At 44.1% G+C, this 22,682-nt stretch overlaps 8 protein-coding genes across 8 annotated transcripts; 3 read left to right on the forward strand and 5 right to left on the reverse strand.

Annotated features, from left to right (window-relative positions):
- Positions 1–830: 830 nt before the first annotated feature.
- Positions 831–3,501, reverse strand: SARC_02407 (hypothetical protein). The gene has a single exon (XM_014303835.1). The coding sequence runs from the start codon at positions 3,475–3,477 to the stop codon at positions 1,864–1,866; it is 1,614 nt and encodes a 537-aa protein (XP_014159310.1). The 5' UTR covers positions 3,478–3,501; the 3' UTR covers positions 831–1,863.
- A 2,210-nt stretch (positions 3,502–5,711) lies between these two features.
- SARC_02408 (hypothetical protein) lies at positions 5,712–13,232 on the reverse strand. The gene is made up of 10 exons (XM_014303836.1): positions 12,439–13,232; positions 11,366–11,537; positions 11,024–11,119; positions 10,622–10,808; positions 9,819–9,945; positions 8,918–9,157; positions 8,172–8,411; positions 7,385–7,489; positions 6,735–6,933; positions 5,712–6,114 (listed from the first exon to the last, which is right to left on the reverse strand). The coding sequence occupies exons 1-10, from the start codon at positions 13,054–13,056 to the stop codon at positions 5,846–5,848; spliced, it is 2,253 nt and encodes a 750-aa protein (XP_014159311.1). The 5' UTR covers positions 13,057–13,232; the 3' UTR covers positions 5,712–5,845.
- Positions 13,233–13,422: 190 nt separating this feature from the next.
- SARC_02409 (hypothetical protein) lies at positions 13,423–17,510 on the forward strand. The gene has a single exon (XM_014303837.1). The coding sequence runs from the start codon at positions 13,656–13,658 to the stop codon at positions 16,782–16,784; it is 3,129 nt and encodes a 1,042-aa protein (XP_014159312.1). The 5' UTR covers positions 13,423–13,655; the 3' UTR covers positions 16,785–17,510.
- A 918-nt stretch (positions 17,511–18,428) lies between these two features.
- On the reverse strand, positions 18,429–19,058 carry SARC_02410 (hypothetical protein; the record flags this gene model as incomplete). The annotated part of the gene is made up of 1 exon (XM_014303838.1): positions 18,429–19,058. One exon carries the CDS (start codon positions 19,056–19,058, stop codon positions 18,429–18,431), a length of 630 nt encoding a protein of 209 aa, XP_014159313.1.
- Positions 19,059–19,142: 84 nt separating this feature from the next.
- SARC_02411 (hypothetical protein) lies at positions 19,143–19,442 on the reverse strand (the record flags this gene model as incomplete). The annotated part of the gene is made up of 1 exon (XM_014303839.1): positions 19,143–19,442. One exon carries the CDS (start codon positions 19,440–19,442, stop codon positions 19,143–19,145), a length of 300 nt encoding a protein of 99 aa, XP_014159314.1.
- A 30-nt stretch (positions 19,443–19,472) lies between these two features.
- SARC_02412 (hypothetical protein) lies at positions 19,473–19,709 on the reverse strand (the record flags this gene model as incomplete). Its single annotated transcript, XM_014303840.1, has 1 exon — positions 19,473–19,709. The coding sequence occupies one exon, from the start codon at positions 19,707–19,709 to the stop codon at positions 19,473–19,475; it is 237 nt and encodes a 78-aa protein (XP_014159315.1).
- A 1,025-nt stretch (positions 19,710–20,734) lies between these two features.
- SARC_02413 (hypothetical protein) lies at positions 20,735–21,664 on the forward strand (the record flags this gene model as incomplete). The annotated part of the gene is made up of 1 exon (XM_014303841.1): positions 20,735–21,664. The coding sequence occupies one exon, from the start codon at positions 20,735–20,737 to the stop codon at positions 21,662–21,664; it is 930 nt and encodes a 309-aa protein (XP_014159316.1).
- Positions 21,665–21,723: 59 nt separating this feature from the next.
- On the forward strand, positions 21,724–22,594 carry SARC_02414 (hypothetical protein; the record flags this gene model as incomplete). The annotated part of the gene is made up of 1 exon (XM_014303842.1): positions 21,724–22,594. One exon carries the CDS (start codon positions 21,724–21,726, stop codon positions 22,465–22,467), a length of 744 nt encoding a protein of 247 aa, XP_014159317.1. The 3' UTR covers positions 22,468–22,594.
- Between the last annotated feature and the right edge of the window lie 88 nt (positions 22,595–22,682).

Consider the following 22,682-nt stretch of genomic DNA (forward strand, 5'->3'; position numbering starts at 1 on the left):
ATATAGTGTCGTAATCGTATATACCTGTCTATGTACCTCGCAGTGAATTAAAAAAAAATCGTCTTCGTTGTTAAAGTATATAGATTTGTTGCACTATCTATTATATTTGGTGGACAGACGTCATTGTTAGGTTTATACAAGAGTAGTACTAATTGTTACATCTGGTCAGAGCACAGGTTGAATACGAACAGTTTGATTCGGTTTGATAACTTAGTCTCAAACATTTGACATAACATAACCTTTCTACCAATGCTTTGATCAAAAGACTTAACCAATGAATACTTACAGGTATACAAGTTGCAGGTGGTGTTGTCCAGGTAGCTGGATCTTGCTGCGACCAATACCCAGTTTTGGTGGAGAAGTGTCTGGCAGCTACGAAATCGCCCTCCGGTATTGAAGCTTGTTCTGCCGTAATTACACCGCACAGGGATGTAATGATGAGCACATAGGCCTTTACTGCCGACGACCCGCTTACCACCATAATTGCGAACCTTCAGGATCCAAAGTACAAACTAGAATGACATGGTTATGGTCGTACGTTCCGACTACATATTAAAGTGGAGCGTTGAATCTATGGGTTGCTCTATGTAAAAAGTAAGGAACAGAAAATAGCCGATGCGCGATTTTAATTGGTGATCCAATAGATTATCGTATACCGAACTGTATGACAATGACTTAATGACTGCTTTTTTTAGCCCTCGGCCTGCAGCCTGGACATTTGTGTATCCACATTGTAGATGTATCGAATGATGCAACTTCATGGAATTTGTCCGTCAGTACTATATATCCTTCGTGGCAACTGGCTGAAAGTTTTAGAATACGCATATGGTATTTACTTCCACGGCCACGCCTGCGTTCTGCGTTCCGCGTTTCCAACGCAAAAATATTGTTGATTTGATCTTTTTCGGTCGACCAAATAAGTGCTATCGGATCCATATATTAGTGCATACAGTTGAACAGCGACCGCATATATTCAAACTATCTATGTGTACATCTCAGGAATATACTCTTGACTGAATACTTGGATTGTATATCCTAATTGTATACGAAGTCGAGATTCGAGCAACATATACACATTTTTACCACGGTCTTACACTGTAAGTGATACGGCTCTCGTCGGTCAAAATGGAGTTCAGAAAAAGATACGAAAACATTGATCAGGGATGTATATGGCAAAATTGCGGTGTGAATGACAGTGCTTCAAGTATTTATTGTGACGTAAATGGAACAAGTGTTGCTATAGCTATGAAACTGAATCAGTACAGGTACTATTGCCAAATAAATAAATCGCGGAATGCAATCACAGGCTTTACCACATCCGGCACTCATTTTGACGTCCGTACATTTGTCTACAAACTTCCAGCTCTCATGATTTGTACGTTGGAAGTGTGGTAAACGTACATCTGGCATCAGCGTGGTTCTGCCCATCTACTGTTGAAATTGTACTGAGCATAGATACAGAAGTACTCTTTCAGCCCCTCGCAGAGATACGCGCTGTAATCAAAGTTGATAGGCGATTTTAAATTACCAGCGAACTTATCTGTACTAGAATTGCTGTTGCAGATTGCTCTTTTCAGTGACGTATAGTATTTGATGATTGTGAATGACATGTGGTAGACAACTGCACACTTGTCATATCACAAGAATTAGGGTAAGGGTCTGAGAGGATGTACAGTTCAATAATATTTTGGTGCTATAGTGCCTTTTAGGTCAGGCATGAGGTCCGGTGAAATATTAAAGTAGATGTTATTGTTATATGAAAACAGATGCGGGTACCCAGATGCGTAACTTGCTGACAGAAAAAAGGTACGAAGTGTTTGAACACGTATACCAACGATTTTTCCACCAATGTTTTATTTCGAATCACTTTGTAATGCCCGTGTTGCTGTTTCCCAGCAGAAGGGCGTGTTGAGCCTTAAGATTACACATTGTGCTATCGAAATCACTCAGCCCTAAGGAAATCACACACTTTGTAGGTACACAGGCGGGCGCGTTGACAAAAGCACTGCACGCATCCATGATTAAGTTACTGCTCGGATCTGATATTTGCTCAAAAGTCCAGGATCCCACATTTCCACCACTCAAGCTATCACTGTCGGCCGCATACACAGTCCGGGTAGCATTAGCTAACACCGTTACGCCAGAATCATTGGTGGTGAGCTGGAATTCGATGGCTGCCCACGCGCTCCTTGTTGAACAAACGCCCTTGTATAAACCAGACTTGGGATCGTACTGTGCCACCCCGACAGCGTTCGTGGTGTTCTGGGTTTCTCCAGGAACCGTGGAGGTTATGATGAACTGCAAATATCCACCGATAGGTGTAATGTGCTCTGTAGTACAAAAGGCGAAATACTCTGTTACATGAGGAAGGTTTGGTGATGCGTTGCTATCGGGTGCAAGAGTGTAGAGACTGGTCAAGTTGGCTAATCCACCGTCGTTGGGATCGGTTATAATCCCTTGCGTCCACAAAAAAGAATTGCAAATGTTGTGCTGTGTCATTGTCGTTAACATGAGACGTCTATCTGTGCGAGGCTTGAAGTACATTTTGGAACTATCTTCGTCGAACTGGCGACTCGTATTCAGATCGAAGCCATAGTTGTAGATAAAATCACCTCGCTCGTTACCCTCGAATACTGGTCGAGTTAGATATCCAGCACCAAATCCATTTATAGTCAAAAAGGGCCCGGGCCCCCAGCTGTAATTGTTCGTAGGACTAGCAACTAGCCCCCAAAGAGCCGATTCGTATGGCGAGTCAGTTGCTCTGACACTTGCTTGCAAAACAGGTCGCCATTCGAAGGGTATATCGGCACCTTTCACTACTGAAAGATCAGGAGCGCAGAAATCAATTTCGACTGGGCAATTTGTAAGTTCCTCATCAAAACAATATTCTCCACTCATCGACCTCTTTGTCGTATCTAGCAACCAGTTATCGGTCATCAGCTTGCGGTCACTGAATGGCACACAAAGTTGACCTGTTGAGCGATAGTTGGGCAGAGACACGCTTCGCTGGAACTGAACCTCTCTATACTCGTTACTCAGATCAGAATTTGTATTGAACGATCCTGATTTGATCCAGTAAGTGCAGTTGATGGCTGATGGTTCAGTGGTAAGACCTTCTGGTGTGATACCCCCACCGATTGTTGAACAGGTGAGGCTGCCGACTCCGTTCTGATTCATGTAGCTACCAGTCCATTTTCCTACATCTGCCTGCACATTCTCGGAGGTTGTGTTATTTGCATTGAAACAAAAGAAGATTAATCCAGTTTTGAAGTCAGATCCGATGCCGTTAACATATTCGCCCTGAATATAAGTGGCATTTACTTGACACAAATTCAGCTGAATTTCCGTGAAGGGATCTACCACATAAGTTTTCACTTCCGCTGGTATAGGGGAACCTGTGGTCGCGGCTCCATTTGAAGATAGAGCAAGTCCTACTACCATCAGAACAGCAATCATACAATTCGTAGTTTGGGCCATCGTTCTGAATCGTATCGGAAAATGTTTATATGAAAAGTCATATTTTTGAATTGCAAACCTTTTATACTACTGATGTTCCAGTAAAGTCATGTGTTTACGAGAAAAGTTACATAGCATAGGGATTCAACAAAACTATGGAACACGACTGCCTGGCTTTGCCCCAGAAACGGAGCTCCACTTACGATATTTCGGCAGATTTGTTTATCGATGTCTGGGAAATTAATGACTGAATCTAACCTGACATTGTATTTTTGTAATTTGTTAGATTCTCGAGTTAAACACCACATAATCATTGGAGCTAATAAATATCTTGATCTTTGGTGACTCGTGATTCTTAACTTTTCAAAACAAAAAATAAATAGAAATGGGCATCTCGTACGAATGACAGATGGGAAGTGGTACCAGTTTGTCCTATGGATTTTATTGTCTAATTTTAAATTTAGAAGGCTATGATACGGCCATGCCATCTATATATATTTTTTGATTTAAAAAAAAAAATAACCATCATTTTTGAGTTCTTTTAAAACAAAAACAACAGTTTTGCTCTTTTGTATTTTTTTTTTCATAGCCTCCATTTGATATCGACATTGTTTGCAGTGGTGCACAAAGCTCAGAACGCTGCACGGGAGGTATCGAAGTGCTTGGCTGGCGATGATGCGACACTAAAACACGAGTTAAATTCTGAGTTGCGTAGACTCGTGTTACCAAACTGGAGGGATATTCACTGGATTCTCTACGTTAAACTTGACCATTAGGCACCGCTTCAGTGATAAATAATTTTAATTCTTGCTCGAGGTAAAGCTCGGGCCCTTGCACGTCCGACATGAATAGCCGGACTTGGACCTCATATCTTTTTATGCGATTAATTCTCCTCCGGCGATTTCTGGTAACTCAATTATGGCTCACAAAATCGGCAGTCCTACAGCTACTAATAGTGTACGATGCATGAGATACAATTGATGCTCTTCTTTCGATATCACTCCGAAATACCACTGTGGCCTTAAGACATATTACAATACGTTCAGAATGGTTGGGTGTGATAAAATGAAACGCGAGCATGATTTTGATGATAGCATGTTGTACATTTGGTCTGAGACCATTGGTCTCGCTGTCGGAATCATTTCTTATTTTTAGTTTGCGTGTGTACTGACAGTTCAGTTTCCTTGCTTTTCAGCACCTGATTCCTCACAAAAAGAATATCAAGTCGCAAATCCTTCAATTCAGAGAATAGCAGTGCATTTCAGTACATCGGGGACTTGCCCTCTCTTAGCTACTCTCGCCCTCCATACTTCACAAGCCTACACGACACTGGTTATATTGCATTGTTATATTGCATTCCTGCAAATTGACGCAAGGAACTGAATGAGCGACAATTGTCGTACACCATCCAATGGTGTGGCTGCTCACGCCATAGCTCATGAGCAATCGTTTGTGTTTTCACCATCTATCGACTTGTATTTTGAATGATCATATCTACAAGAATAAAATCTGCCGCTAGAGACTACTAAGTCAGAAGCCAGACCTACTCTTAATTGACCCCAAGATGTAGCCGAGAATTCACAAGCCTGTAAGCTTGTATGTATTTACGACCCATTGGAGATGCATCGAACGTTTAGTTGGCTTGAAGACCATCCGCAAAATCTACCCTAAAAACGCATTCGAAAGAAGGTGAATTGCTCAAAATGAGCTTAAACATAAGGGACAAGGTGCGATTTAAATAGAACCTGGCACTAGTGTCCTTGCTGCTTTGATAACCACTGACATACGCAGTTACAGTCTGGCGCCGCCACACAAACTTCATGGCAAAAATCACCAAAAATCGAGTCGCCCCAATGGGAACCATTCAGGTCTCATAACTTCGAGAACGCCCGGAAAAGACAGGGTTTGTTCCCATACAGCAATCTTGTTCTTAAAATTAACTCGGATGGGTCCAATGCTACTCCGAAGACAGAAATCTACGAATACATTGTACATATTTTTCTAACTCAACAGTTGTTTCTTTCGACACCGAGTTTAATTGTTTCGATCACAACCACACTAACATAAGATTTCTGTCCAATATGCGAACAAATGAAATATGATTGTTGCTTGATTTACCCTACAATTTAGCCCAAACTTCGAGCATACAAAAATCTTCATAGCACTTATAAACGCTCACAGACTATGGGACGGTTACATTACCATTCCAAACGGCAGACAGCAGTCACAAACAAATGTACAACGAAAAATACGCATTCCGATATACAGTTATTTTTATTGGTAGTTGGACAGTATGCCACTGTCCAGCGTGATCACGCCAGCTAAATTAGAGAGAATATATCTATAAGCCCTTGCGACTAACGTTCTTTTGCGACGATCTCTGGCAGTCCTACGACCTGAAACCCCCACCACCCCCGCCCCTACCTCTGCCTCGACCTCCCCCGAGAGCATACCCGCCCCCTCCTCTACTCGAGCCTCCTCGGCCTCCACCATAACCACCACGCCCCCCGCCACCGCGATTGCCAACAAAACTACCTCCACGGCCACCGCCACCATATCCACCGCGGTTCCCACCGAAACCACCGCCGCGACCGCCCCGGAAGCCACCCCCTCCGCGACCGCCGAACCGGCCACCTCCTGCCCCACCATCGCCACCTCCTGTAGTTGCGTAGGGTTAAGGACAAAAGTATCGAGTATTAAACAATAAATTAATAATTTCCCCGTTGTGGGGGAGTTATAGGAGAGTATATGCAAGAGACAAGGTGTAAGTGGAGTAGAGCACTGGCCTGTTGGGGTTGCTTGATATTTAGAGGTTCAAGAATTCGACAGAAAAAAACAGATGACCTCGAGGAAGTAGCCCGTTGTGGCAGTGTTGTCTGAAGGTTATAGGTTATAGTACAGAGTAAAGCCTCCCTCCCCTGAATGAACTACAAAAAGCTATCAGAGAGATGGCTCGGTAGTCTATTGAGGTTCTGATGTGTAGGGATGGATTTGCGGTTCATGGTTGGCTGATTGAGCATGACAACCGTGTGACTACGGCGAATAATCGTGGCTTACGTCGAGGATTGTGAATGTGACCCGACACTGTGCATTGGCTGGAGACTACTATAGACAGGGGACAAGTAAAATAAAAGGGATTGCAAGCTGTGACCTACTAGGCTACTTCTAATGACAGCGCTTTGAATTGAAGTACAACAAAAAAAACATAGCAAATTACAATCTGTTGTATATAACTTTTACCCATAGTCGAGATCAACGCAATGGTTTCGAGGACATACCGTAGCCAGCGCTTTGTTCCGTTAATTCAGGCAATTCGTGTGCTTCGTCCAGAGTGGTGCCTAGGGGAGCCTCGTCCTTGTAGTTTTCCCATTTCTTATTAATTTGATCGATCAGGTTGGCCGGAACATCGAAAACAACACCCTTGTTGTCCGCACACGACCTTTGCACCTTAATGCTATTCCTCACATTTGCACCCAGCTGTGTACAGAGAGAGGTTGTTTTGAATAAAAGAGATGAATACGAGTTCAGTAACACATTTTTCCGGATCGCAATACTGCGTGAATCCAAGCTGTGAGTTTGGCACAGGTTGGATTCACAACTTTTTTTGCTACAACATTTATCGCCGCACACGCGAGTGTCGAGTTTGACACAGGTTTTTGCAACAGTATACACAGGATATACACTGGTAAAATAGTCGCACAGAAAAATAGTGTCTAACAGTATTGCTCAACAGAATCCGTACAGCATTGAAAAGAACCCACAGCACTAGAAATAGCAGGCATGCAACAACAGCGTATAAAAATATACACAACCAAACGCACACATACATGCACATGCACAGACACAGATATATATATAATTCAAAGGTGTTCATATTTATACACATGAGCACGATAAATGTCTATAGCTATGAAACAAGAGTACTTACAGTGCGTTCTATAAGCGATCTGAAGAAGCTCATATTCGTAAATTCCTTCTTCAGAGTCAACAGCATGGTGATGTAGCCTTCATTGGAATCTATAAGTGAGCGTCTCTGTTGAAAAAGTAAACATTGTGTTAGGATTCCGAATGCATACAAATAGAGATTGCGTATGTGCATATTTCTTCTGAATATGAATTGCACGATTTGCTTTGATGTGTGTAATGGTATGACTGATGGGAAGACATATTCTGCATCGGCCTAACAAAACACTACTATGAGCCATCAAATGCCACAAAAAGTTCAATGCTTGGATCTTGGTGAGTGTCTCAAGTAAACCTAAACTATTTCTCTATATACACCCGAGACGTCATATTCACTTCCAAACATTTTCCTAGTCAACAAGTCTCAAAACCATTGCTGTATCAGTGCGCGCGCCCGAGACAACACCAGCCACAAGTGACACGGAATAGAAAATCTCTCACATGTATGCTTACATGCCAGAATGAATCTAAAAAATCGTTTCAGAATCTAGGTGTGGAGGATATAACAGGGGGTTGTACAGCATATTCATGAAGCTACACTTGATAGAAGTCCTACAGAGCATAGTACAATTGAGTGCCTCTAACATAAGTCAAAAATAAATAAATTCCTAAAGCACATCCAATACATCCACGGTATGCTCACAATCTCCCAATAACCTCATCTCATCCAATACACGCTTTACACATCAAACACGCCCGATATGACTATCAAATCCCCACTAGATATGTAATTAAACCGACTTGACACTCACCGTGAGCTCAGAGTATCCAGAGATGATTGCCAATGCGGCCGCTAGCGCATCTGTAGCTCCCCTCTCCTTGATAAACCCGTCTGCCAGCTTGCCAAATTGACTAATAATGTTTGGTGACACCTGTTCCAAAGACTTTAATGCGTCTGCACCAATGGCCTCGATCATTTGCGAGGGCTGTGGGGCTCCAATACGTTTGATTTTGATACCTGTTTTCCTCTCGATATTCGTCACTTGGTATTCCTGTGGTACAGATTTACACAACGAACAATGGGTACGCATGTATTTGGCAATTCCTTGATCAAAGTATATGTGATGTCACCCATTTATCTTTCAGTGCATATATATATGTATGACTTCTGGTCCAAGAGAGATCAGATGAAGTGCTAATCTTGATACGTCGATGCAGAGTATTCCGCCTGTTCCCCGGTTCGCCTGCACATACCTAGCAGAACCCAACGCAACATAAAAATGCTCACTCAACATATCCCGGGGTCATCGAGGTACGTTCCATCTGCCTCTTGGTTTTATAGGTGTCACTCACCCCGCTGTGCCAAACGGCACCCGTCTTTCCGACATAATGAATGATGTGTTCGTTTCTCCCAGAGGTCCATAGCTCGCGACCACAAATATTTCCGAGGCTCCCGGCATACTAACCGCAACGCCTACCACAACAGCTACAAAACCGAAAACGGACAAACATCCACCCGACCAATAACCCATGCAGGTCTAAAACACAATTCACTTGCCTGGTTGGGCTTGTAGAAGGTGATGCAAACCCCGCTTTTTCCTGCACGCCCCGTTCTTCCACTGCGATGCACGTACGTATCTGTTTCTCCTGGGGGTTCACAGTTGACTACCACATCCACTTCCGGGATGTCCAGACCTCTGGCAGCCACATCGGTGGCAATGAGACACTTGCAATTGCCGTCGCGAAATTGCTTCATGGTGGTCTCTCTCTGTGCTTGGGCGATGTCACCGTGGAGCACCTGTGGACAAATTAAAATCAATTAAGTAGCTAAGTATAAGTATAGATTGAGTATAGGAATGGCGGGGCATACAGGCGTACATTAACGTACGTACAGGAAGGTTTGGTTATATGAAAACGTATTCTAATCGTGAGTGTAGTGTGGGCGGCGAAGTATACTTGCTGAACGCTTGTGACGAAATACGATGTATTTAAAAATGAATGCGAGCGCATTGGGTAACGACAGCTTACTCCCCCCATGAGTACGGCCGAACGAAATTCATCATTCAAGATGCACCATTATATTACAGTTCAAACGAGTATAGCAAGGGCCACACCCTGTATGCACAGAGATACTTTTACGTATAAACAAGCAATATTGTATGTACAACTGTACGTTCATGAAAACCGAAGCTATTGTATGTGTACAGCAGTTTAAAGGCACGCACATTGGCAAAGTAGAGAGTTTTCGATTGCAGAAGAGATGCTCAGCAGGCTCCCCAAACGCCGATTCTGTCGCGAGCACAGATGTATCACCAATACGGAATATGTACTATACAGATCCACATACGCAAAGTCGGGGACCGATCAAATAAACCAACATATTCATGTATCTAGAAAGAGATTTTAAGAAATATAAATAAAGTATATGCGAGACAATTGACAACTATACCGATAGCTACCTGAGCTTCGACGTTTAAGTCCTGTCCCAGGGTCAGTTCATTGGCTTCGTTCTTGGTTTCGGTGAAGATAATAGTGCGACCGTGCTTACCCGCATGTACTAGCAAAATGTCTCGCAGAGTCTTAGCTCTGTGAAGCGAAGAGTTATATTTAGTCACTAAAGTGAAATTGCAGCTAGATCAAATACAATCATAATTGAGTAAGACTGAACGGCGTCGAGGCTGTATTCTTATACTTGATATACGTTGACTAGCGTGAAGTCAGGATTGGTTTGCAGTAGAATTATAGGTGCATATAGAGCTAAAACTGCGAATTTTCTTGTTGCCAATTGGCGTGGATTCTAGGGAACATGGCATGTGTCAACTAGTCTCTTGCCACTCGTGTCGGCATAAAAATCGCAAGAGAACAGGTACGACTACTACGACAATACAGCACATAGTATGTCCAAGATGACCACCCATTGCGAACCACTCTACGGAATGAAAAAGTCTTTCAAACACAACATCCCGTTCCCTTTTTGCGTAGTGCAAATTTCGTCGAACTTGGTACAAACTATTTGGTTTGTTAAGAAGCCAAAAATACCATATACACTTGTTTTGCTTAGGCTTTAAAGTGTGAATATAGCCCCAGAATAGCACATACATTATCTATTTGTTGATATATATATATATACATACACACACACATACATTTACATTATATATATATAATCATGTGCACACGCCAAAATATACAGACATATATATATACGTATATACTCCATACCATGGTAGAACACTATCATATCGTGGGCGTGTACACATACCTATCAGACCAATGGCACTTGATAGCCATGTGTTCAATGAGCGTACTGGTTTTGATCTTTTCGTTTTTGACCAAATCAATATTGATCCTATCAGACCGCATGTATTTCGTGGCCGTATCACTCACCCAATCGGGGATAGTGGCGGAGTACAGCAGAATTTGATGCTTTTTGTCCTCAACGGGTGAGCCTTCGACAGAGCGAAGCGTTAATGTAGAAACGATAAATCAGTACAATCTAAAACACAAATCAACTCCCCTGGTCACTTTAATTGGGACATTTATTTTTTGGTATATACCCACCCAAACGCAGGCATCTGGATATATACGACACACTGGAGGAGGAACTTTACAATGCTCATTGTGTGATTAAGGTAAAGTCCAGAAAACAATAAGTACCCCATACCTTCGGGTGCAAGTGTTTGCAGCACTTCTTCAATTGCTTCTTTGAAGCCAATGTCCAACATTTGATCGGCCTCGTCGAGGATAAGATACTCGATTCCTAGGCAGTGTGGAGGGCGGGGTGGTATCAATTTGCTGTAGTAATTGACACTTTCCAGCGGCAGACCAGCCACGATAAATATGCAGATGTACCACGGGAGAGAGCCTAATCAATCTTAAATGCCAAGTCGGTTCGTGCGTTGGCCCTTCAGTGATACTCGTCACATCACCAGTTTACCAGAACCCTGAGACACCACACACATACATTTGTATGAAGATATCTAAGTAAGGCGTGCTAGGAACTTACCCCCCAAACGAAGGTTGCCTCTGTTGATGTGATCTTGAACACGCCCAGGAGTGCCCACCACTACATCCACACCGTTACGCAAGTCATTCTCTTGCGGTGCATACGGCGTACCACCGTATATACACGTGGCACTGAGCTTATGGCCTCCAAGAAGCTCAAAGTCAGTGAACACCTGAGGTAAAAATGTACTCACAGAAGTAAGCAATGATATGAGCATACTTATCTACACGGGTGTTATATCAATGAAATACTACGGAATCGATATTCACAGACTTAAAACAAAAGTTGTATGATATATAAAAATAAATATACACAAACACAAACGCATTATAAGTACACACACACACACATATATATACATATGCATGTACTCAAAAACACATTAAGTAAACATTGTAAAAATATGTATACGACAACACACATATATACATATTCCCTATTTAGCAACTATATATATGTATATAGATTTATAAATACATATAAAGACACATAGAGGTATACGTAATATACTATATGAACGCGTGACTCCATACATGAAAAAAAAACTTGAATATACAAATATCTATACCAGTATGTATGATATAATTTCTATATTTACATATGTACATATGAACAGATATACATATTTACACACGTGTACACTCATATACATCCACACCCACACACACATATATATAATATATATATATCTGTATATACATTTATAAATACTTATAAAGACACATGGAGGTATACGTAATATAGTATATGAACACGTGACTCCATACATATACAAGTATGTCTAATATAATTTCTATATTTACATATGCACAGATATACATATACACACACATATACACCCAGACCCCCCCCCACACGCATATATATATATACGTGTACACATACACACGCACACGCACACACACACGCACACGCACACACACACACACATATATATATGTATATATGTATATATATATATAGACGTATATATATATATATATATAATATATATATATATACAACGTGAGTTTATACATAAGTATACGTGTATAAATACTACTAAGAAACATATGTCAAATTCTCTACTATACCTGCTTCGCCAATTCACGAGTGGGAGCTAAAACCAGCACCTTAGGATCTCTACCGCGGCGATTCCGGGACCCATTCTTTGCCATGTCTAACATCAACCTCTCAATCACAGGTAAAGCGAACGATAGTGTCTTTCCAGTACCTGTGCGAGCACGTCCAATGACATCCTTGCCCTCGAAGATCGGGCCGAAACTTTCGATTTGAATAGGAAACAAACTCGTCACCCCCTTTGTCGTCAGTTTCGCAATGGTCTCCTGTGTGATGGCTGGGAAGTTACTGAATGCTCCTGCGTCTTCTACGAGTTCGTTCTCTTTTGTATCGACCTCCATTTCTGCATTGGGAGTGGTACTTTCGGGGGTTGAATCATCTGCATCCCCATCCTTTTTATCCTTCTTCGATTTCTTCTTGGTTTCTTTGACTTTACCACAACCGTCTTCGGATTTCGAACGCTTTACTTTCTTTACTTTTTTATCTTTATCTTTCTTTTCTGTGGCCTCAGCATCGCTCGCGGCGTCCTCGGCTGTTCGCTTGCCATTGTGCGAACTCTCAACGTCGTCTGTTTTAGACTTGTCCGATTTACTGGACTTTTTAGACTTCTTCTCCACTTTGCCGGAAGCCATATTGTGCGAAGTAGTGTACACCTGCGTGTATCTTAGTACTGTAGTTATGTATTTGTGTACGTGGGCGACTAAAACGTCGAAATATGTGTAAATATAAGTCCTACTCGTATAAAGATAAAATACCCCTCGCCAGTGAACAGCTAAGTAGTAATATTAAGAGCTCTAGCGAATAATTGCTACATAACTGAATGTGCATACAGAATCACATTTTTGTCATTTTCAAAAAAAAAAAGATCACCTTGATAGCCACAGTAACACGTGCACACTGTACCGGTAGCAAGCAATATCTGTGACTCATTCTAAATATATATCGTAAAATAATCAAAAGAAAGGTGACTTACTGTCATACTGATCAGTACTTTTAATATTGGACATTGAATGTGTATAGAGGAGAGGTTTTTATACGGAGGTTACTGTCTTGGGTGACTATTAATTGATGTCGCAATCCTTTGAATTGATAGGCAAAAGCTTATATTGATGGGATATACAATCATACAGTAGCATATAAATATAAGAATTAGCGGCCTCATTCACGTTTGTAGTTCAGCGCAGACAATCACGACCATCAATCCCGTACACGTGTTCGTATCCTAGCAACCATGGTTCGTCGCAAATCAGGCGCATACTTCGTAGACGCGCAATTAGTTCCACGTGTACAGAGCTACAGTGATGCCCAGATCACTGAAAATGGACTCTCACATACATCTAGGGAAGCGCACGAGATGGTTTTGCGTAATGCTGACCATGTAGTAGACTTTCTTACACGCACCTATCCGCGGGACTATGCACGTAAAAATAAACAGGTGATGAGTAGATCGGTTGGAAAAGCCATCACAGTGGTGTGTAGGAATGCGGGCGTGGTCAGGATGAACGGGAGTGATGTGAGTATCAGTGTTACTGGAGATGGGAGTGATACGGAGAATGCGCGCGATTTTAGCAGCACAGATATTAACACTGAAGGGGAAGGGGACATGGAAGAGGAAGAGGCCGATGCAGATGAACAGATGGCAGCGATGGAAGCTGATGCAGCCTTTGCGGCGTCCGAGTGTGGCGTACAAGGGTTGGGTGAAGATAAAGAAATTGGGATTGTCGATGGGAGGAGTACGGGTATGAACTTGCAGGCTCAAAGTGAGATGGACAGTGAGCGTGATGAGAATGAGAACGAGAATACGAGTGATAGAGATGGAAGTGCAAGCGCTTCGGGGGAGAAGAAGCACAAAGTGCGAGGGGCTGTGTCGACAGACAGAGATACTAGAGACTCGCATAGTCACCCAAATAGTCCACACTCGGGTGTGAAGCGACATGGGCCCAACAGCACCAGTGGGAAGCGAGGGCGGCGATTAATGGGTAGGCCAAGTGGAGACGGTGGAGGTACTAAGCGTGCACGTGTAGGGGGCTCCGGTGGTTCACGAGCGAATAGTAGCATGGACACACTGGGTGGCAAGGCGAGTCTACGGCCAAGTGCCAGATACAGTGATATTGCGGGGATAGAGAGTATCTTGCAGGACGTACGAGAACTGATCGAGTACCCTTTATCACACCCAGAGATCTACAAGCACTTGGGTATCGAGCCACCCAGGGGTATATTGCTTCACGGTCTTCCAGGTACAGGCAAGACACTGCTAGCGAATGCGATAGCCGGGGAGCTGGGCTGTTCGTTTCTAAAAATATCTGCGCCTGAGGTAGTGAGCGGTATGTCTGGGGAAAGTGAGGCGAAGATCCGAGAGTTGTTCGACCAGGCCAAGGAGATGGCACCCGCGATAGTGTTCATTGACGAGATCGACGCCATCGCCCCGAAGCGCGAGAATGCGCAGAGGGAGATGGAGAGGCGGATTGTGGCCCAGTTGTTAACGTCCATGGATGATGTATGCACCGAAAACACGAATAACAATGCACCCGTTATAGTGATTGGGGCCACCAACAGGCCCGATTCCCTGGACCCAGCACTTCGCCGGGCGGGCCGATTTGACCGTGAAATATGCCTGGGCGCGCCCGACAAGCATGCACGTGCGCGTATTTTGGCAGTGCTCTGTTCTAAATTGAGACTGGAGGGCGAGATTGACCTGGAGAAATTGGGTGCCATGACCGCTGGGTTTGTGGGTGCTGATCTCGCTGGGGTTACCCGGGAGGCGGCTGTGTTGGCCGTGCATCGTATATTCTCCGAGCTGTACCAGATCGATAAGGCGAAGGCGGTGAATGTAATAGCAGAGAGGAAGAATGCAATCACTACTGGAACAAGTGCGAGTGATAGTGTGGATGCGATTGTGAAAAGTAGTGGCGGTAGTATCGTGGGCAAGAGCGCGAGTGATAAGCAACTTGACGAGTCGATGGCTCTGGTCAAAGCCGCCGCCGTGGTGTCAGATACGGGAGATGTGGGAAAGTTGGAAGGTAAAGAAGGTGCGAGCGAGCCTGGTAGTACTTTGTCTGAGGGTAGCAGTGGACAGTGGAACTCGTTTAAAACGACTAGTATTACGTTAGACACCACCGTGTCCACAGACACGGCTTTGGCTGTGTTGTCAACCGAAACGACACTGATTGGGACTCAGGACGGGACAGAGGAGAGCAGTACTATACCAGGCGCGGCTTTGGTCACACAGACAAGTCCAAGCACAAGTACTACGGCACTTTCTTCAGCACTCCCAAGAAGTACGAGTGCCAACCGTATGCTAGAGGAGCGTACCGCTGTATCCGATCAGTTGCGCAGCAAACTACGCCCACTCACAGAGAAGGAACTCGAGCCTCTGGCGGTGACTATGGCCGATTTTGAGTTAGCTGTTAAACAGGTACAACCCTCAGCCAAACGCGAAGGTTTCGCCACGGTGCCCGATGTGACGTGGGCGGATGTGGGGGCGCTCGACGACGTTCGTCTGGAATTGCGCATGGCTATCATGGAGCCTATCAAGAACCCCGAGAAGTTCGAGGCGGTCGGGTTGACCACCCCTGCGGGTGTGTTGTTGTACGGACCACCCGGATGTGGTAAGACGCTGCTGGCTAAGGCTATCGCGAGTGAGAGTGGCACGAGTTTCATCAGTGTCAAAGGCCCAGAACTCCTCAACAAGTATGTGGGTGAGAGCGAACGCTCCATCCGGCTGGTGTTCCAACGAGCCCGGGATTCGTCCCCGTGTGTGGTGTTCTTCGACGAGCTCGATGCACTCTGTCCCAGGAGAGGCACAGAGTCTCATGCCAGCGAACGTGTGGTGAATACGCTGCTGACGGAGATGGATGGCTTAGAAGCGCGTAAGAGTGTGTTTGTGATTGCGGCCACGAATCGGCCGGATATGATCGACCCGGCTATGCTTCGCCCGGGGCGTCTGGACAAGCTTTTGTTTGTGGACCTACCCTCTGCGTCGGATCGCGTGGGTATACTGAAGACCGTGACGCGTAAGACACCGTTAGGTAGTGATGTGCAGGTGGCGGATATAGCACACGACAAGCGGTGTGAGGGGTTCAGTGGAGCGGATCTGAGCTCGTTGGTGCGAGAGGCGACGGTTTCATCACTGCGAGAGAGTATACTGTACGGCAAAGCGCACACCCCGGTTGTGAGTATGAGTCATTTCGATCAGGCGTTCGCAAACACGTACCCGTCTGTCACGGAGAAGGACAGGAGAACATATTCGTCCATGCAGAGAAAGCTCAGATCGGCCCGTGGAAAGATATCCAGCAAAGTCGAGGAGATCAAGGACGGTGCCGCGGCAAGCGCGTCGGCAGGTGAGAATCCCCCCATGTGATCTTTGTACTGATGGCTAGTCGATTATTGGGACCGGGTGCAGTAGATCAAACGAGTACTTGCACAGGTATTACCCGCGGTGGTATCGATTGGAATGGGCGCTATCCCGGTCTCGGCTACCAGACGTACATCCTACGACCGGATGAAATAAGCACAGTTGTTTTGCGCATAGCTACGAAGCTTTGATAGTTGGATAGGATCCAGGTTCAACTCTATTGATATGCCGTGCTATAAACGAAAAAGTACAATTTCTACTGGTGCTAAAACTTTATACTCTAGAATGGTGCGGTATTCACCAGAAGATATGGCGAGGCAATCTCGTTTTGAGGTTCGATTCCTTCCTGCACATCGGCGGTCTAGCTGCTGTTTATTCACCCCTACCGATTGTAGCCAGCCTTTCTAAGTGAGTGGTCTGATTCCTGACAGATCATCAATAGCTTGCATAGGGAACCGGGTATGGGCGATGGGTACCTTGATTTGCGAGACCTCGAATACAAGAAATGGACTAAATAACCTGTAAAGGTTCATAATAAGGCTGAAAACCTAATCTGATATAAGCCAATCTACCCTGGCTTATGCTTGACCTGTGGTGTCTACTATAGCCTAGGATGCATTAATCGTACTGTAGTGCGTTTACCTTAGTTGCTGTTTGAATTATAATTTATATATATATATATGACACCAGTAGCATTGCTATCTATAAATCAAGGCACATGCTTTATTTACTATCATGGCTATTTGGTGTTTTCGGAGCATGTATCTAGATTTAGGTAGTCGTACACTTGGAGTATTCTGGATCAATGCGGCGTCCGTGACAAGGTTTCTACATTTTTTACCTACAAGTGGGACGTCTCTGCCTCGAGTCTCGCATGCTCAGCCAATTCATGTTTCCCCATGCCCATTCAGCAATCTGGAAACACACGTTGGTGCACGCCACAATGTCACACAGTACAAGTGTTTATCTCAGCACACTTAGTACTTATATACTCAGCATCGCCAGCAGATTCTTTGCCGTTTCCTTTTCGAGTTGGCGAGTGAACGCACGGTTCATTGCGCACTCATAGCTTGGAGTATATATATATATATATATATATACATATATATATACATACATACATCTACATCTACATCTACATCTACATTTACTATCTACATCTACATACACACACACACACACACACACACACATATATATATATATATAGGGGGAAAGGTATGTATGTATGTGTGTTTGTGTGGTTTGTCGTATCTATGACGGATCATAGCAAAAAATGCGCATTAGAATTGAATAATATGTTACTCTTTAAAAATGGTGCACAGTGCACACGTACTCGGTACTCGTCACGGCATTTTATCGCCGGCGAGTAAAAATCGAGTTTAAAGAATTGGATACGGATTGTGAGAAAAAGGATTGTCAAGAGAAGGGACTAAACTCGGGTCTTATATTGAATCCTGTACCGTACACGGAGGAAAGCATTATAAACCGGTCTGGCATTTAATTTAGTTGCATATTAAAGCTAGTGCGTCGTCAAAGATATTTTCCTAGCATGAAGGCTGCGGCGCTGACGGCGACTGTGACAAAGGCAAAATAGTGCATTCGGTTCAGACTACTCATCACAACACCAGGAATGTGACGGTGTGCGATCTACATCACAGCCATATCGGCTTTTGTTTGGGGAGAGTAACGTGCCTTCAAGTCATTGAAATTCGAGTTGATCATAATAGACTTCATGTGACTAAACTCTACAAAACCTTGGTAGCCATGGTACTTGCCGCTACCCGAATTACCTACCCCTCCAAATGGAAGGTTCTCGTTCAGCATGAACGTAATGGTATCATTGAACTGGAGACTACCCGCAGATACGTTCATGAACTTTTCCTGCACGTGTCCGTCATGTGTGAAGGCATACATGGCAAGTGGTTCTCTTGTTAGAATAGAATCTATCGCTTTCTCAACGCCATCTACACGTAAGATAGGCAATATGGGACCAAATATCTCCTCTTGCATACAAGCAGAAGCGTGGTATGCCTCAGTGTCTGTCCTAAAGTCTAATAGAGTAGGTGCGGTATAGAAATCTGAAGCATCGGTTTCGCCACCATGAACTATGTACTTGCTATCGCGGTTGATCATCTTGGATAAACGCTTGTGATGTGCTAGTACCTTCGCCATACGCCCAAACGCCCTATCTTGCTGCGGATCGACGCCATACTGAGCAACAATCGTTTCCTTCAGCGTACTGATGAAAGCTTCGGCGATTGAGCTGTCTACGAACATGTGATCGGGACGTATACACGTCTGCCCTGCATTTAGGCCCAAAGACCCTCACACATTGCGCTTGGCAGCTACTGCTAGATTGGCTTATTTGCCAAAGTACACCGGTGATTTGCCACCTAGTTCCAGTATACATTGGGACCAGATTGGTGCACCTGCTTTGGCTACCATGCGGCCAAGCCCGGGCGAACCGGTTGCAAAAATAACATCCCAGCGCATTGACAAAAAATCCTGTAGCTCGTCAAAGCCACCAGAAACCATGCTGACAACTTGATTGTCCATGTACTTCGAAATTAGTTCACACAGAAGTTTCATCGTCTCGGGCGAGTGTGTTTCAGCTCCCGTTTTGACAACAACTACATTGCCGGCTGCAATGCTTGCAGCCATGGGATCGGCGATGAGTGTGATCGGATAATTCTAGCAACCGATTGTCAGGGCCGTGCCCATAAGTTCCGGTTTAATCATTGAGGTGGCCGGATAGTTGAAAACGTCAGTGTCCACGTGAGTTGCCCTTGACCAGCTATCAACATTGGCTATCATGCTATCGATGCCGTTGATTGAGGCTTGTGTCTCCGCTAACCAAACCTCCTCGGGACTCTTTTTCAAATCCGCATACACAGCCTTCTGGATAGCTTCCTCATTTTGACTGATCATTCTTCTGAGAGCCTGGAATTGACTCTTTCTCCAGTTTAATGGAAGTGTGGTGCCTGCCCTGAAAGCTGTGCTAGCTCGCATATGAGTATCAGCGGCACAGATCGACAATTCGACGCCTTTGTAGTTTGGTTTACCATTTTATGTAAAAAATATTTTGATGGACAATGTTGTTGATTTATCGACATGACAATAGTCTCTGTATTGCAGTATGCCTTAAATACTTTCGCATGCAGTAAGCAAGAATGTAATTCTTAAGAATGTTGTATTCCATCTGACTACACATCAGTTTTGCAACCTTTCTGCAGAGGCCAGAGATTACACTCAACTTCTCAAGTCACAAAAGGTTTGAACTGTGAACATGACGTCCGAATTTCAGGATAAAACTTAAAAGTCAAAGGAGCACACATACATGCATCATACTACTTTGTTACAATCGTCCGTACTCCGAGTCCTATTATGGCAAAGAGGGCTCTCGAGAGTTGAATGTTGCTGATATGATATATCATACTTCATAATATTTAGCTGCTTGTAAATTGAACAAAGGCTATGTATGGCTGTATGCTGCTATGTTGAGAATTGATAACCGACGGAGATCAACAGTTGTATTTATTTTTGGGATCCAGAATTCCGGAGTTTCACTGAATATCACCCGATTGGCGATTGGCGATTTATTTCAAAATTTTCTTGAAAAAGATTTGTTTCTGAAAAAGCATGTGTGTTAGTGCCACTAGTGCAGATGTACAGATGTTTTATTAATTTATTTACATACATACCGTTTACGGGATAAACCTTAGCGCTCGTAAGGCTCCGAGCCCTACGCGCGATTGGTTTATGCATTTTATATAGAGCTACATATACGCTACGTCAGTTTGTCTTTTGATTCATGCAAATATCGATCGCTGGATGCACCGCAGTATGGCTACAAAAGTCTGCTGTCTGATATTGAAGCGCTCAATCAAGTCTTTATAATCACCAGAGTATAATTAATAGTTTACATTTGCATAATCAACTAACGACTATTTAAAATGTCACTCTCAAAGTCTCTTCGATCTCTCCCTGCTTCTACTAAGCAGGTCTACGACTATGTGGTTGTTGGTGGCGGAAGTGCCGGCTGTGTAATGGCCAATCGTCTCTCATCGAACCCCAACGTGCGAGTGGCATTACTGGAGACAGGCTCAGATGATAACACACCGCTCATCCGCAACCCCAGTGGGTTTTTCTGGACCGTTCCCTACAGTAAAAAGTACAACCATCGATACTGGACAACACCTCAGAAGAACTGTAATGGTAGGAACATGTTCCAGCCTCGTGGTCGCGGAGTCGGCGGCTCCTCTGCGATTAACGCTATGGTATATATTCGCGGCTTGAAATATGACTTCACCAAGTTGTGGGCTGAGGAGAATAAATGCAACGGTTGGGAATGGGAGAATGTGCTACCCATTTTCAAGGAATTGGAGAATAATGATACGCTCAAAAATAACCCATTCCACGGTAACGAAGGTCCTCTTCATGTGCGGACACAGAATCACATTGGCCCATACAGTAAGCGCATTGTCAAAGCAGGCAACGAGTTGGGATGGAAAACAACCGATGACTTCAATGGAGCAGACCAGTCTGGAATAGGGTATTATCAGTACACACAGACCAAGGGCGGGCGCTGCAGCACTGGTGTTGCCTTTCTGACCCCAGAGGTCCGAGCTCGCCCAAATTTGGATGTTATTGTTGATGCTCATACGACAAAGGTACTCACGGAAGGCAAACGGGCGACTGGAGTGCATGCAGTGGTATCAGGCAGCTCAGATTCTGCTAACCCCGTAACATTCGAAGCGAAAAATGAAGTTGTCCTGTGCGGTGGTGCATTTAACAGTCCACAGTTACTGATGCTCTCAGGAATTGGCCCTAAGGACCAGCTTACTAAGCACGGAATTGATGTGTACATGAATTGCCAGGAGTAGGCCAGAATCTTCAGGATCATGCCGATATCTGCGTGAATGCAAAAACTTCGAGAATAAGTATGCCCCTGCAAATCGGGCTAACCAACCTACCAAGTCAGATCAAGCACTTCGTCCTAGGTCTTTTCAAGAAAGAAGGAGTGTTCATGGGAGACAATCAAATGATCGGCTCATTTTTCAAAAGCAAGCCTGACATTCCCGCTAATGATATCCAAATGCATGTCGCACCCTTCTACTACAAAGATCATGGTGCCACTTTAAGATACGGTGGTGGCATCTCGGTCAAATCGTGCTATATGCGGCCCGAGTCTCGCGGGACGGTCGGTCTTAATTCGGCTGACCCAATGGAGGGGCCACTGATTGACCCCAACTACTACGACGTGCCCGCCGACTTTGACCCCATGGTGGCTGCAGTACGAAAAAGCATCGAGCTGATTCAAACCAAGACCCTAGCAGAAGATAACCTGGTGGTCAGTGGATTTGGCGATAAGAATGTTAACAACCTTACCGACAGCGACATCAAGGAGTATCTGCGTGAAAATACCGAATCCACCTACCACCCGGTATCTACCTGTAAAATGGGTCCATCATCAGATCCTATGGCAGTGGTTGATCACTCCAATGGTCTGAAAGTACACGGAATGGAAGGACTTAGAGTGGTCGACGCCTCCGTCATGCCTACAGTAGTATCTGGAAACACGAATGCACCTACCATGGTAATAGCCCAGAAAGCTTACAATCAAATGGTTGGTCAGGATAGAGTTGTCGATGTCACCGATGCACCACTAGTAGCTATTCAATTGTAAGTCGTGCTGACAAGACGTAGGTCGTTCTTACCACACATTCTTCTAACATCCTAAAAATATCATAGTACCGATATTAATTCAATATTATCAAGTAAACGCAACCTAATAGTTTATTGCAATATAATACAAATGCATTTTTTTATCGTTGCGTATACCTTTAATTGTACATTGTGCACAGATGAAACAGCCATACATATATATATATATATAATAAA

Source organism: Sphaeroforma arctica (assembly GCF_001186125.1).
Source record: "Sphaeroforma arctica JP610 unplaced genomic scaffold supercont1.107, whole genome shotgun sequence".
Taxonomy (NCBI): domain Eukaryota; class Ichthyosporea; order Ichthyophonida; genus Sphaeroforma; species Sphaeroforma arctica.